The 15,116-nt window shown below is 46.8% G+C and overlaps 1 protein-coding gene across 4 annotated transcripts in view; it reads left to right on the forward strand.

Annotated features, from left to right (window-relative positions):
- Positions 1 to 14,342, forward strand: part of ubr2 (ubiquitin protein ligase E3 component n-recognin 2) — a 20,576-nt gene extending 6,234 nt beyond the window's left edge. The window contains exons 7-46 of one of the 4 annotated variants that reach the window (XM_022748159.1): positions 51 to 113; positions 372 to 492; positions 581 to 688; positions 1,142 to 1,230; positions 2,446 to 2,544; positions 2,997 to 3,160; positions 3,248 to 3,347; positions 3,611 to 3,739; positions 4,311 to 4,494; positions 4,602 to 4,663; positions 4,772 to 4,882; positions 4,994 to 5,059; positions 5,151 to 5,267; positions 5,460 to 5,523; positions 5,648 to 5,772; positions 6,251 to 6,303; positions 6,577 to 6,679; positions 6,772 to 6,820; positions 7,081 to 7,235; positions 7,701 to 7,803; positions 8,096 to 8,205; positions 8,523 to 8,606; positions 8,693 to 8,874; positions 8,999 to 9,207; positions 9,295 to 9,388; positions 9,505 to 9,666; positions 9,981 to 10,096; positions 10,203 to 10,263; positions 10,465 to 10,613; positions 11,214 to 11,269; positions 11,583 to 11,679; positions 11,811 to 11,878; positions 12,050 to 12,188; positions 12,351 to 12,441; positions 12,690 to 12,820; positions 12,974 to 13,082; positions 13,258 to 13,392; positions 13,486 to 13,656; positions 13,776 to 13,877; positions 14,135 to 14,342. In XM_022748159.1, coding sequence (XP_022603880.1) covers positions 51 to 113; positions 372 to 492; positions 581 to 688; positions 1,142 to 1,230; positions 2,446 to 2,544; positions 2,997 to 3,160; positions 3,248 to 3,347; positions 3,611 to 3,739; positions 4,311 to 4,494; positions 4,602 to 4,663; positions 4,772 to 4,882; positions 4,994 to 5,059; positions 5,151 to 5,267; positions 5,460 to 5,523; positions 5,648 to 5,772; positions 6,251 to 6,303; positions 6,577 to 6,679; positions 6,772 to 6,820; positions 7,081 to 7,235; positions 7,701 to 7,803; positions 8,096 to 8,205; positions 8,523 to 8,606; positions 8,693 to 8,874; positions 8,999 to 9,207; positions 9,295 to 9,388; positions 9,505 to 9,666; positions 9,981 to 10,096; positions 10,203 to 10,263; positions 10,465 to 10,613; positions 11,214 to 11,269; positions 11,583 to 11,679; positions 11,811 to 11,878; positions 12,050 to 12,188; positions 12,351 to 12,441; positions 12,690 to 12,820; positions 12,974 to 13,082; positions 13,258 to 13,392; positions 13,486 to 13,656; positions 13,776 to 13,877; positions 14,135 to 14,276 — 4,473 coding nt within the window. In that variant the 3' untranslated portion in view covers positions 14,277 to 14,342. Of the gene's footprint in view, positions 1 to 50; positions 114 to 371; positions 493 to 580; positions 689 to 1,141; positions 1,231 to 2,445; positions 2,545 to 2,676; positions 2,776 to 2,996; positions 3,161 to 3,247; positions 3,348 to 3,610; positions 3,740 to 4,310; positions 4,495 to 4,601; positions 4,664 to 4,771; positions 4,883 to 4,993; positions 5,060 to 5,150; positions 5,268 to 5,459; positions 5,524 to 5,647; positions 5,773 to 6,250; positions 6,304 to 6,576; positions 6,680 to 6,771; positions 6,821 to 7,080; positions 7,236 to 7,700; positions 7,804 to 8,095; positions 8,206 to 8,522; positions 8,607 to 8,692; positions 8,875 to 8,998; positions 9,208 to 9,294; positions 9,389 to 9,504; positions 9,667 to 9,980; positions 10,097 to 10,202; positions 10,264 to 10,464; positions 10,614 to 11,213; positions 11,270 to 11,582; positions 11,680 to 11,810; positions 11,879 to 12,049; positions 12,189 to 12,350; positions 12,442 to 12,689; positions 12,821 to 12,973; positions 13,083 to 13,257; positions 13,393 to 13,485; positions 13,657 to 13,775; positions 13,878 to 14,134 lie in introns of all 4 variants that reach the window. The other 3 variants (XM_022748160.1, XM_022748158.1, XM_022748161.1) reach the window with 3 other exon arrangements.
- Positions 14,343 to 15,116: the final 774 nt, after the last annotated feature.

A 15,116-nucleotide genomic window follows, 5' to 3' on the forward strand; every position in this document is an offset into this window, starting at 1 on the left:
GTGTGTGTGTGTGTGTGTGTGTGTGTGTGTGTGTGTGTGTGTGTGTGTAGGGCAGGAAGTCGGTTCGATATGGAGATTTCCAGTTCTGCGAACAGGCCAAGTCTGTGATAGTGGTGAGTGTTTGCCTCCGTAATGACATGACTGTTGACATGACGACCAATGTGGTTACTATGATCAGGTTTTATTTTATTTAATTTAATTTTATTATTATAGAACCTGTTATGGCAAAGAAGTCTGGACATTTTTGGATTCAGCCTCCGTCTGCTCTTGTTGTCTCATTGTTTGTGGACAGTACAGAGGTGCATTGACCTCTTAAACAGTCTTTCTTTATCCCCCCCCCCCCCCCCCCCCCCCCCANCAACCTCCCCCAGAGGAACACCAGTCGTCAGTCGAAGCCCCTCAGGGTTCAGGTGATGCACTCGTCTGTTGTTGCTCATCAGTGTTTCGCTCTGAAGGCCCTGACCTGGTTGGGACAGATCATTCAGTACTCTGGTACGTCTGGACTTCGTTACCCACAATCCCTCTTGTCTGTGTGTCGCTGCTGCTGCGTGTTGTGATGTGTATACTCGGTGTGTTTCAGACGGTCTGAGGAGGATCCTGTGTCAGGTCGGACTCCAGAAAGGGCCAGAAGGAGAGAACTCCTCACTGGTCGACCGACTGATGCTGAACGACTCCAAGATGTGGAAAGGTAACACACACACACACACACACACACACACTTCCTGTTTGTATTTTTATACTGTTATTTTATTTGTTGTTGTGGGTTTTTTTAACCTCTGTGTTGAACATGACGTACACAATGTATCGACCCCAGTAACAACATTATTAAAGATCAGAACACAAGCTCCGCCCACCTGTGAAGTCAGATGGATTTTAATTGGCTGTCAGTGTTTCTATCGTTATAGTTGTGGTGTAGTTTCCACTGGAGTTACAACAATTTTTAAAATGATATATTTATAGTTCTTGGTCTGAGCTGCAGGAGGTTCTTGGTTTTTCTAGGCCACATGGTCCCAACTGGTTTTTAAATCTAATTCTACATGATATTAAAAGGATTTTCTACTTAAAAAAACCTGTTTCCATGAATAAAGCTGAGTCAGTGACACAGGTAAGATGGAGGGACTCACCTGATCTCTGTCCTCAGGAGCGAGGAACATCTACCACCAGCTGCTGATGAACAGCCTCCTCATGGACCTCAAGTACAAGAAGATCTTTGCCATCCAGTTCGCCAAGGTAACACACCTGATCAACACACACACCTGATCAACTGATCCATCGAGCGTCTGTGGTCTGATCAGATCTTTATCTATCAGTTTTTGCTTCCTCTGTCTTAAAGTTGCTGATCAGCCGTTTTCAATGATCAGCTCAGGGGTTTTTGAACTTTCGATCACACCACATCACACAGCTGATGGGTCTGATCCACTTTTACACCGACATGAAGTAGAGATACAAACACACACCTGATCTGCTCTGACAGTGATTTCTGCCTCAGTTTGTGTTGATACATGTGAGCGTTGTTGTTGTTGTTGTTGTTGTTACCTGCAGTCGGTGTGTTTTATCCTGAGCAGGACAGAGCAGGTGTGTGTGAGAGCAGCTGTCACACACACCTTTAAAGTTTGCTTTCTTCCGCTGGTTCAGACACAGAGGAAACCTGCAGAGTTTACGTCCAGACTTTCCTCCATTTCCTTTTTTTTTTTCTTATGAATTAGTGGATAGTTTTTATTTAAAGCTGCACAATTAATCGAAATATAATCGAAACCTCACAACATTGTAGTGCACTGTTAGCACCATGAAGTGTTGCAGTGCTGCAGAGACGCCCTGGCCTACAAATCACATTCTCCAGATGTAAAGGAAACATGATTGTTTGGTACAAGACCAACAAAAGTTCTAACTGAAAATCATAATATCTCCCCAAATATATAACTTTTTTTGGATATTTAGCAGCCGTAATTTTATTTATTCAGGACTTAAACAAACTACTCAAACACAGCAATGAAAATCAGTCACAGCTGGTTCCACTGGGGAGACGTTTGCAACCGACTTTGGTTTAACACGGTGGAGCTTGATTTTTAAAACTTAGCTCAGTAATTTCCTCAAACAGCTGCTCACTGTAGTTTCTGTCAATCAAACAGGAGGAAATATCTAAAGCATTTGCTGGGGACTATTTTCTGTGGTGGATTAATCCACATTTGGTGCTGTAGTGAGTATATGGGGCAGCAGGACGGTGTGTTTGTTGATGGTGATGAAGGAACATGTGACACAATGCCACTGATGGTTTGTGGCTCAGAGGAGTCGAATACATCGCAGGACTTTGGTTGGTTGGTTAAACTCTGTCCCTCAACGTGACTCAGTGTAGGGGGAGGGTTTTTTTTTTTTTGTGGGGGGGGTGGCGTCGGCCCGGCAGCAGTGACCTATGACCCAGAGGTGAATGTCATCCCCCCCCTCTAGAACTACAGACGCCTCCAGACAGATTTTATGGAGGACGACCACGAGCGAGTGGTGTCAGTGACCTCATTGTCAGTTCAGCTCTTCACTGTCCCGACCATGGTGAGTACTCCTCCTCCTCCTCCCTGCACCTCCACACACACCTCTCTCTCTCTCTCTCCCTCCCTCCCTCTCTCTCTCTCTGTCTCTCTCTCTCTCTCTCTCTCTCCCTGTCTCTCTCTCTCCTGCCGGTAGAGTTATGAACGATTGCAGAGCGACTACGTGAAAGACGACCACGACCGTGAGTTCTCCATCACTGACCTGTCAGTGCAAATATTCACCGTCCCGTCGCTGGTGAGTTCAGTCTGACTGTTTGTGTCGCAGGTGAGATGAAATGGTTACTGTCACGTCAGTCGTTACACCTGCAGCTTCCTGTCTAATCACCTGACCTCATCTCATTTTAAACAACTTGTTTCACTTGATTTGTGCTGTTTCCAAATCCACCGACTTCCTCTAGTCAGTTCTTCATCAGGAGCTTGTGTGTGTGTGTGTGTGTGTGCGTGTGCACGCTGCAGGCCCGGATGCTGATGGTGGAGGAGAACCTGATGACCACCATCATCAGGACGTTTGTGGATCACCTCCGTCACAGAGACCTGCAGGGGCGCTTCCAGTTCGACCGCTACACAGCCCAGCAGGCCTTCAAGTTCGGACGGGTCCAGAGCCTCATAGGAGACCTCAAGTGAGGATCAGTTATACACCAGTTATACACCAGTTATACACCAGTTATACACCAGTTCTCCCAGTTGAAGCAGGCCTGTGTGTACAGGTACGTCCTGATCAGTCGTCCCTCTGAGTGGAGTGATCAGCTCAGACTGAAGTTTCTAGAAGGTCTCGACGCTTTTCTGGAGCTGCTCAAGTGTATGCAGGTAAAGAGATACACACCTGAGGTTCACCTGGACAGCTACAACCTGTCTCTGCTCCATGGACCTGTCTCTCTCTCTCCCTGTCTGTCTGCCTCTGATCTATCGACCTGTCTGTCTCTGATCTGTGGATCTGTCTCTGTCTCTGACTTATGAACCTGTCCGTCTCTGATTCACAAACCTGTCTCTGATCTTCGGGTCTGTCTGTCTGTCTGTCTGTCTGTCTGTCTGTCTGTCTGTCTGTCTGTCTGTCTGTCTGTCTGTCTCAGGGCATGGACCCGGTGGTGAGACAGGTGGGGCAGCACATAGAGATGGAGCCTGAGTGGGAGGCAGCGTTCACTCTGCAGATGAAACTGACTCACATCATCTCCATGATCCAGGAGTGGTGCTCCGCTGACGTGAGTCTACACACAAAGCTACACAACACACACACACACACACGCCAACAACACGATGTGACGGACATTATTGATTCGTGACTGATGTTTCAGTGGTGACTTCACTTTGAGTTAGACTGAAACTAAGCGAGCGAACACTCGACAGCACAGACCAGACGTCAGGGGAAAAAAGTTCATAGTAAAAAATCCAGATCAGACAGACGCGGGAGAAAACATAGATCTTACCAATATTAGAGTAGGAACAATTAATTGATTGGTTGATTGGCACGAGATTAATCTGCATTTTGATAATTGAAATTCGATTATTCAGGTTTTTATTAACCTATAAAGCAAAGATTCTCTGTTCCAGCTGAAAACAGGTTTTCAGGTTTTCTTGGTCTTTAAAAGGTCAAACGACACTTTTCACTGTCTGATCAATAACTGATCAATAATAAAATAATGGAGAGATGAGTTGATAATCATTATTTATGTTATTGTCAGTAGCAGCTTTCTGACAGCTAACCTCGGTTTCTGTGTGTGTGTGTGTGTGTGTGTGTGTGTGTGTGTGTGTGTGTGTGTGTGTGTGTGTCAGGAGCGCGTGTTGATCGAGGCCTACAGGAAGTGTCTGAGCGCGCTCAGTCACTGCCACAGCGGCCTCCCAGACGGCGAGCAGCCAATCAGCTTGAGCCTGGCCGGTCACTCTGTGGAGACGTTCAGGTACCAGGTGTCTCAGGACAAAGTGTCCATACACCTGCCGGTCTGCAGGCTGCTGGCAGGTAAACACACACTGACACACACTCTGGTTTTTATAAACTACATTTTTGTGGTAGATTTTATTTGTAGCGTTTCAGACAGGTGACATTAAGCCGACCCCCCCCCCCAGGTCTCCATGTTCTCCTCAGCAGGACAGAAGTCGCCTCTCGTTTCCCTGAACAACTTCCTCTGGTCAGCAACAACATGATTTCTCACATCTTCAAACCTGATCACAACATTCAAACCAATTGGATCAAAACATCAGTGTTAAAGTGTGTGTGTGTGTGTGTGTCTCCTCAGGGTGAACTCAGCCCCCCCCTACTCATCGAACTCCCCCTCCGCTGCCTGGTCCTCTGTGCTCAGGTGCATGCTGGGATGTGGAGGAGGAACGGTTTCTCGCTGATCAACCAGGTGAGTCCATACCTGATGATCAATACTGAAGTGATCAATACTGCGATCAGCAGCTGTGTAGAGTCACCATGGTAACCAGAACAGCAACAGTAATACTTGTTTGTGTTTCAGATCTATTATTATCACAACGTGAAGTGCAGAGTGGAGATGTTCGACAAAGACGTCATCATGCTGCAGGTAGAGACTGACTGTACTGACCCCACCTGTAGTGTGACATCATGAGTCTGTAGATTCAGTCTCTTGTGTCTGTGTTTGTGTTCTGATGCAGGCCGGCGCTTCCATGATGGATCCAAACCACTTCCTGATGATCGTTCTGAGTCGATTCGAACTGGTCCACATTTTCAGCTCCGCAGACTTCAGGAAGAGATACAGAGAGGCCAACAAGGTCAGTACTGACACTACTGACACTGTAACACACCAACAAGGTCAGTACTGACACTGTAACACACCAATAAGATCAGTACTGACACTACTGACACTGTAACACACCAATAAGGTCAGTACTGACACCACTGACACTGTAACACACCAACAAGGTCAGTACTGACACCACTGACGGTGTGCTGTCTGTTGACAGGACGTGGTCCAACAGAACAACACTCTGATCGAGGAGATGCTTCACCTCATCATCATGGTCGTCGGTGAGTCTGTCTGTGCTGCTTCAGTTTTATTTAAGAGAACAGGAATCAGGTTAAACAGGTGACACAGGTAGCTGCAGTGTCATATCTACATCTCAGGGTGTGTGTGTGTGTGTGTGTGGTTCAGGTGAGCGGTACGTGGCAGGTGTTGGACAGGTGGAGCCCTTTGATGAGGTCAGAAGAGAAATCATCCATCAACTGTCGATCAGACCGATGGCTCACAGTGAGCTGGTGAAGGCTCTGCCTGAGAACGTGAGACACCTACCTGCTTACCTGTCTGTGTACCTGTCTGTCTGTCTGTTTACCTGTCTGTCTGTCTGTTTACCTGTCTGTCTGTCTGTCTGTCTGTTTACCTGTCTGTCTGTCTGTCTGTCTGTCTGTCTGTTTACCTGTCTGTATGTTTGTTTACCTGTCCGTCTGTATGTTTGTTTACCTCTCTGTCTGTCTGTTTACCTGTCTGTCTGTTTACTTGTCTTTCTGTCTGTCTGTCCCTCTGTCTGTCTGTTTACCCGTTTATCTGTCAGTGTACCTGTCTGTCTGTTTACCTTTCTGTTTACCTGTTTGTCTGTCCGTGTGTTTACCTGTGTGTCTGTTTACCTGTCTGTCTATTTGTTTACCTGTTTGTCTGTCAGTGTACCTGTTTGTCTGTCCGTGTGTTTACCTGTGTGTCTGTTTACCTGTCTGCCCTCAGTCCGTACAGACAGGTGATCTCTGACTCTTTCTCTCTCAGGGGAATAAGGAGACTGGTCTGGAGAGAGTCATCGACAGCGTCGCTTCATTCAAGTCAGTCTGTTTTCTTCACACTTCCACCTTAAATACATTTCTACCTTTACAAACAACATCACCAGTCCACCTTAAAGTCTCAAGTTAGATAGTGTTTAATATCAGGAAGAAATATAATATATATAATATTTACAGTATTTACAATACTGACTGTAGTATTGTAGTGCTGTCTGTAGTACTGACTATAGTATTGGCTTTGGTAGTGTGGTACTGACTGAAGTACTGACTGTGGTACTGACTGTAGTACTGTGTGTATTTGTACTGTGTTTACAGGAAACCTGGTGTGACGGGTCGAGGTCTGTATGAGCTGCGTCCTGAGTGGAACAAATACTTCAACCTGTACTTCCATCACTACAGCAGAGCCGACCAGTCGAAGGTACACACTGATCGGGGTATCGATTGGGTTATTGATCTGTTCATTGTCACGGTAACCGTGTGTGATGTATGATGTGTGTGTGTGTGTTTCAGGCCGAGGAGGCTCAGAGGAAGCTGAGGAGACAGAACGGGGAGGACACAGGTAAACACAGTTACACATTCACACACACACTTGAGTGTAATGTTACAGTAACAGGTGTGTGTGGTGTCACACCTGTCACCTGTGACACACCACACACAGACTGAGGCTCTGGGATATGGAACTGAACCACATGAGCCTCAGAGAAACGTCTCCTCTAGATCACATTCACTAACAATCACATCGGGAGTTTATTACAGTTATTTATGGTCGTGTGTGTGTGTGTGTGTGTGTGTGTGTGTGTGTGTGTGTGTGTTGGTCAGCCCTGCCCCCCCCTCCCCCTCCCCCTCTCTGTCCTCTGTTTGGCAGCCTGGTGAACCTGCTGCAGTGTGACGTGCTGCTGGCTGTAGAGGGCGCCGTGCTGCAGTGGGCTGTGGAGCCCAGTGGGGGGGGCTGGACCGAGTCCATGCTGCAGAGGGTGAGGCGAAGATTTTATCTCCTGAATCAAGCAGCTTCTGGCGTCAGGGAGAAAAAAAAATTACATAAATTAAACAATAATCATTATTTCATTATTTAATCTCATCAGGATGAAGAAGGTTGTTAAGTCAAAGTACAAATACCAGAGTAAAAATACTCTGTTTTTAAGTTTAAGTCCTTCATTTAAAATGTAACTTCAGTAAAAGTGCTTGAGTAAAATCAGGAAAATTAAAAGTAAAAGTTCTCAGTGCAGTAAAATGTCGCTGTGACTGTTTTCTATTATATTATTAGATGATAATCGCTGAAGCTTTAATGTTAATGAAACTGATCTCAGTTTAATCTGTGTCTCACTTTGTTGTCAGTGTGTTTTCCTCATGGGACACCGTGGTTCTGTGATGAGAAAATAACATGTACTCTGTGTGTGTACTTTGTGTGTACTCTCTGTGTGTACTGTGTATGCGCACAGGTGCTCCACCTGGTGGGCATGGCTCTGCTGGAGGAGCAGCAGCAGCTGGAGAACGGCAATGGAGACGATGACGTCACCTTCAACTACACCTGCAAGATCACACGTCAGTACACACATTTACACTTCTCCACTTGTTTGTTTTAATTTGGTGGCCAAAGGTCAAAGGTCAACTTCACTGTGACATCATAATGTTCTGCAAAGACACTTCTGGTCATTATTCAAGGCTGTAACTCAGGAACAGAGCGAGAGACTGGCCATATATCCTGCAACTTCGACTTGTCGTGTGTGTGTGTGTGTGTGTGTGTGTGTGTGTGTGTGTGTGTGTGTGTGTGTGTGTGTGTGTGTGTGTGTGTGTGTGTGTGTGTGTGTGTGTGTGTGTGTGTGTGTGATTTCAGGTCCAGGTGAAGCTCCCAGTACTTCAGGGAGTGTCCTGGCCTTGCTAGAGAGTCTGCAGAACGCTCCTCACCTGGAGGTCCACAAAGACATGATCACCTGGATCCTCAAGGTAAAACAGATCATACACGTTAACATGATGTGAATAGCATCAGTCTGACCTGATACTAAAGGTTCAGTTCACTCAAATCATGTTGAAATACTTTCATCATGGAAAGTATGATGACGAAGAAATGTTTTACGTTTTTTTATCAGCAATTAAAAACTTAATGCTAAACTTAATTTTAACTAATGACAAATGTTTTAATTGAAAATATCTCCACGCTTTACCTTCATCACTAAGGACAAGTCCGTCCTCATGGATCACCTGCACTTCTCCATGTTGAGTTGCTGCTGTAGACGTTTATTGTTTTGTTTGTTTGTGTGCAGATGGTGGCAAACATCAAAACAATGAGAGAACGAACGTCGTCCACGTCCACTATCACCATCAGCCCGGGACAAGGACAGGAGGAGGTAAGACACAAACACACTTCAGAAACGCATCGAGCTGCGTCACCGTCAGCAGGTTGAAGAGGTAAAACACCTGTTGTCTCCTGCAGACGCTGAGAGACAAGGACAAGGCGGAGAGGAAGAGGAAGGCGGAGATGGCCCGACTCCGGAGGGAGAAGATCATGGCTCAGATGTCCGAGATGCAGAAACATTTCATCAACGAGAACAAAGAACTTTTTCAACAAAGTCTGGAGGAGCTGGAGGCGTCGACGTCTGCTGCTGCAGAGAACAGGTACACCTGTACACACACCTCTACACACCTGTCTGCACCTGTACACATCTTTTGCTGCAGTAACCACCAACATATAGAAATAATAATTTGAAAATATTCTGCCCCTCTTCCCTCTTGCCCCCAGTCCTCCCAGTTTGGTGCCAACCTGTGTTTCACAGGTGTGTGTTGGTCCCAGGAGGGTGGGCGGAGCCGAGCGTCGTCAGTTGGTGACCTGTATCCTGTGTCAGGAGGAGCAGGAGGTCAGAGGTCACGGCAGAGCCATGGTGCTGGCTGCGTTCGTCCAGCGGTCGACCGTTTTGTCCAAAAACCGCCGCCGCAACCTACCCGACCCCGGTGAGCTTCACTCTGACATCATCGGGACAGTAACCAATCACAGTTGACGGGTTAATCGATTGGTGGATGTGTGAATGTGTGTTTCAGAGCGGCACGACCCTGTGTTCATGCACCCTGACCTGTCTCTGGGGATTCACACAGCCAGCTGTGGACACATCATGCACGCCACCTGCTGGCAGAGGTACAACACTGCAGCTGCACATAGTCCAAACACCAGCTTAGAAAAAGTTTCATCAGGTGCGCAGGGGTCAGACTCAACACCTGGACAAGAGAAATGTGCTTTTCACCTGTGTACAGGTACTTTGAGGCGGTGCAGTTGAAGGAGCAGAGACGTCAGCAGCGTCTTCGAGGTCACACCAGCTACGACGTGGAGAACGGAGAGTTTCTTTGTCCGCTCTGCGAGTGTCTGAGCAACACTGTGATCCCTCTGCTGCCACACACTCACACACCTGACCACAGGTACACACTCATCTGACCACAGGTACACACTCATCTGACCACAGGTGCACACACACCTGACCACAGGTACACACTCATCTGGGCACAGGTACACACACTGTACCACAGGTACACACTTACCTGAAAACAGGTACATTCACTTGACCTCAGGTTCACTCACCTTACCACACATACACACACACACACACACACACACACACACACACAAACACACACAAACCAGAACACAGGTAAACAATCAGTATACCACAGGTACAGACACTCGACCACAGGTACATACACCTGACTACAGGTTCACACTTGTTACCTTACAGGTGTGCTTCCTCTCTTTTTTCTCTCAGTGTCAATCATCCCAGTCTGGAGGCGTGGCTTAAGACAACCAATCAACAGATAGCAGCACTACACTCCACCCACAGGATGCAGTCTGACGGTATGTCACCTGTCAGTAATTTAGGGGGCGGAGTCATGCCGAGTCAGGCCCACCCAAATATGCTTTAGCTTGTTAACGTGTGTGTGTGTGTGTGTGTGTGTTTCAGGTGCAGCAGAGGGGGTGGAGCCTGTCGTTCCTGAAGGATTCAGAGTCGACTTCACTCCACAGTGAGTCAGCAGCTGTTTCTATTGATCCTGATCAATAATCTGTATCATAGTTTATGTCCACAGGATCTGGTTCTGTCGCAGCTGTCGTATAAACAGTCTCAGTCTGATATGGATTATTATTACAAAAAATAGTACCTCAGGACGTCTGTGAAAACACACCTGGGTGATGTCAGCAGATGATGATGTCACTGTGTCCCTCAGGAACCCGTTCTCCAGCAGCATCAGTGAGATGATCACTACCTTCAGCATGTCGACCTACAAGGTGGGACTGAAGGTGAACCCCAATGAGCAGGACCACCGAGTCCCAGTGCTGAGCTGGTCCACCTGCGCCTACACCATCCAGAGTATAGGTATACACTTACCTGAGAGCTACACACACACACCATCCAGAGTATAGGTATATACACACCTGAGAGCTACACACACACACCATCCAGAGTATAGGTATATACACACCTGAGAGCTACACACACACACACACACACACACACACAATCCAGAGTGTGGGTATACACACACTTGAGAGCTACACTCACCATCCAGAGTATAGGTGTACACACACCTGAGAGCTACACACACACACCATCCAGAGTATAGGTATATACACACCTGAGAGCTACACACACACACACACACACACACACACACACACCATCCAGAGTATAGGTGTACACACACCTGAGAGCTACACACACACACACACCATTCAGAGTATAGGTATACACACACCTGAGAGCTTCACACACACACCACTAGAGTATAGGTGTACACATACCTGAGAGCTACACACACACACCATTCAGAGTATAGGTATACACACACCTGAGAGCTACACACACCATCCAGAGTATAGGTATATACACACCTGAGAGTTACACACACCATTCAGAGTATAGGTATACACACACCTGAGAGGTCAGAGGTCACCCTGACAGTATTTATCTTTGCAGAGCGCCTCCTGATGGACGAGGAGAAGCCGTTGTTTGGAAGTTTACCTTGTCGACAGGTAACACTCTTTGCTTATTGAGAGAAGCATTCTGATTGGTCAGGAGGAATCGAGGGGTGGGGCATGAGCCTACCTGAGCTTGATGACATCACTGTCCCTTCAGATCAGCTAGTGAAAATCAACCTTCAGCTGATCAATAATTGATAAGCGTGTAGGTGTGTTGAAGCTCGTAAGGCGGAGCCTCACGTTCAGCCCTCAATATTGTACCTGTGAACGGAGGCGGAGCTTCTGTCAGGTTAATCGCAGGTGTAAAATGACTGACTGTGAATGTGAACAGGTGAAACTCAGGTGTGTGTGTATGTGTGTGTTGCAGGACGACTGTCTCAGCTCTCTGACCAGGTTCAGTTCGGCCTGTTGGACCGCAGCTCCACTGAAAACGATTCACACACACTTCATCAGACTGTTTGCAGGTAAACACACGACACAGTACACACACACACACACACACACGACACAGTACACACACACACACATACACTTACTATTACACACTGACAATTGTATAAATGTGTGTGTGTGTGTGTGTGTGTGTGTGTTTCAGCCCTGGTTCCTGACTCTCAGGTGGAAAACACTGTGTGTATCCTCGACATCGATATGTTTCACCTGCTGGTGAGTTTCATCACTTTATATCCAGTTTAAACCAGTTTAACTTTGGTTTAAATCCAGTTTAAATCTAGTTAGTTGGTTGGTTGGTTGGTTGGTTGGTTGGTTGGTTGGTTGGTTGGTTAGGTGAATTTCAGAATAAAAGTGGTGTAACTGTCTGTGCGTTTCTCACTGCAGGTTTACAGTGTGCTGTCCTACACCTCGGTTCACAGTCTGGACCAATCAGGACGCAGTGTGGTTGACTCAGCCCACCTCCACGTCCTTCACCTGGTCACTGTGGCTCACCTGGTTCAGATCCTGCTCACCTCCGCCACAGGTGACTCACACACACACACACTTACAGTTTCTATACACATGATGATGATGGTGATCCACATGAAGCAGTCTGTTTCTATCCGTCTCTCACCTGTCTGTCTCACCTGTCTGTGTCTCACCTGTCTGTGTCTCACCTGTCTGTGTCTCACCTGTCTGTATGTAGAGGATGTGTGTATGGATCAGGACAGTGCAGGATCAGAGGAGGAGGAGTTCACATGTCAGCTCTATGACACACTGAGGAAACACCTGGGCAGGTGAGCACACACACACACACACACACACACAGTAACCTCTGAATCAATGTCTGTGTCTATTATTTCTACATGGATATAAATATATAAACGAACACATGATTATAAAGTAATTCAGAAATCAATAATTGATGAAAAATATATTAGTTTTTATTATTTATTTTTGCTAAATGAATTTATTTTTAAATTTAATTGTGATTAAATAACTGTGTGTGTGTGTGTGTGTGTGTGTGTGTGTGTGTGTGGATCAGTTTGTTACCAGAAGTGTCCTCTGGGTGGCAGTTGTGGCATTGTGTTAAAACCGGCATCCTGCCGTTCCTTCGAGCCGCCGCCCTCTTCTTCCACTACCTGAACTCTACAGCGCCACCTGCTGACCTGCTGGGTAACAACAACACAACCCACACACACACACACACACACAACATGACAGATTCACATATCAACAGTCACAGGTTTTCAGTGTTTCTCTGTAGTCAGGATGAGAACAAAGTATCATCTCTGTGTGTGTGTGTGTGTGTGTGTGTGTGTGTTGTAGTTGCAGGTCCTGGTCAATGGGAGGCGGTGTGCAGCTACCTCAGTCTGCCCTCCAACCTGCTGCAGCTCTACCAGAGCCAACACACACTGCTGGAGCCACTCATACACAGGTAACACACACACACACACACACACTGAAGAGTGTAGCCAGGTGTGCTGTCAGTGTTCTCATACTTGAACTGAACAAGGCACAAACCTGAAAATCTTCCATCAACCATGATGTAACACTGAAACTGTGTGTGTGTGTGTGTGTGTGTGTGTGTGTGTGTGTGTCTGTGTGTCCAGGTGGTGTTGTCATCCAGGTGTGAGACAGACACTGCAGGGGGGCGGAGTCATCGTCAGGTTCCCGAGAGAGTCAAACCGGCTGATTGAGCTGCCGGAAGATTACAGCGTCCTGATCAACCAGGCATCCAGCTTCACGTCAGTACACACACACACATATTATGGTGACACTATCATGTGTTCTGCTACTGTAACCGTACCTGTGTGTGTGTGTGTGTGTTACCTGTGCAGGTGTCCGCGGTCAGGTGGAGATAAGTCCCGTGCTCCCACCCTGTGTCTGGTCTGTGGCTCCATGTTGTGTTCTCAGAGTTACTGCTGTCAGACGGAGGTGGACGGAGAGGACGTAGGAGCCTGCACCGCCCACACCTTCACCTGTGGAGCCGGCCTTGGACTCTTCCTCAGGTAACACACCTGGACTCTGGTCTCATCCTGTGTAATCAATACAGGTTATACAGTGTTTGTTAATGTTCTGTGTGTGTGTGTGTGTGTGTGTGTGTGTGTGTGTGTGTGTGTGTGTGTAGGGTCAGAGAGAGTCAGGTGTTGTTTGTAGCAGGTAAAACAAAGGGCTGTTTCTATCCTCCTCCTTACCTGGACGACTACGGAGAGACCGACCAGGGACTCAAGTATGTGTTTACATTGTTGTTTATCTTTTTGTTGTTGTTTACGTTGCGTAAACTCTGCTGAAGGACGTGAACCACCACCATGAATCAATGTTTGTTTTTATTGTTTTATTTGTTTAGTTTTATTTGGTTTTTGTGTCTGTTTACTTATTTGTCTATTTATTTATTTGTGTTCATGTGTTTTATGATTATTATTTTTTATTTGTGTTTGCGATTATTTATTTGTTTACTTGTTTGTTTGTTTGTGTGTGTCCCTGCAGGCGGGGGAACCCCCTCCACCTGTGTCAGGAGCGCTACAGGAAGATCGAGCGTCTGTGGCGGCAGCACGGCGTCGCTGAAGTCATTGGTCACGCTCAGGAGGCCAATCAGACGCTGGTCGCCATCGACTGGCAACACCTGTGATGCTTCTGCTCGGCTCCGCCCCCTCATGCTTAGAAAGACAGCAAGTTATTGGCTCGCAGCTTTTACCCCCCCCACCACCCCCCCCCCTTTTTAAAAACAAACCTTTCCCCCTCGACCAATCAGCTTCCTGCAGCCCAGCGCTGAGCTCAGATCAGCTTTCAGGGATTTTTTCAGGACGTTTGGTTTTTTTGGTTTCTGTCTGACCTCTGACCCTCCCTGCGTCATCCACCAATCAGAGAGAGGCAGTAACACTGACTCCAGGACAGTTTAGAGGTTTTAATTTCAGTTTCTTTTCATTTCTAGTTTTTTCTGTGAATCTTTAAAAATCCTGAAGTTCTGCAGAAATTAAAATGACTCATTAACATTAACAGAGAGCCAAAGTGAAGCCCCGCCCACACGCACAAGTCGATTGACAGGTGGTTTCAAACAGACCCAGAAATCTGTTTGATGTTTGACTCCTTCAAATTCAAACCTCCTCTCAGGTCGCAGGTTGAAAAACTCACCTGGTTTCAGAAGCCGCCGCCCACTTCTCTGATTGGTTCAGAGGTTCAAACAGGTGTGTGTCTCTGTTTCCACAGAGGTGTGAGGACAGTGTGTGTCGGACATGAAGCAGAGAAAATCTGCATCAAAGGTACAGAAAGCCTGTGGACGGAAAAACTACAACTCCCAAGGTGCATTTCACTAACAATCAGCTTATCGGAGCTTCACGTTCTACAGAGTTTGTAGCTTCATTTTCGACTTTGTAGAAACCTGAAAAATCATTCAGCAGTTTAATTAGCAACAGCAGCTGAGGCTCATGGGTATTGTAGTACCAGGTGAGTCGCACCGGAGTATCATTCA

This window comes from Seriola dumerili, unplaced genomic scaffold (assembly GCF_002260705.1).
Source record: "Seriola dumerili isolate Sdu_G_001 unplaced genomic scaffold, Sdu_1.0 BDQW01000120.1, whole genome shotgun sequence".
NCBI classification, from domain to species: domain Eukaryota; kingdom Metazoa; phylum Chordata; class Actinopteri; order Carangiformes; family Carangidae; genus Seriola; species Seriola dumerili.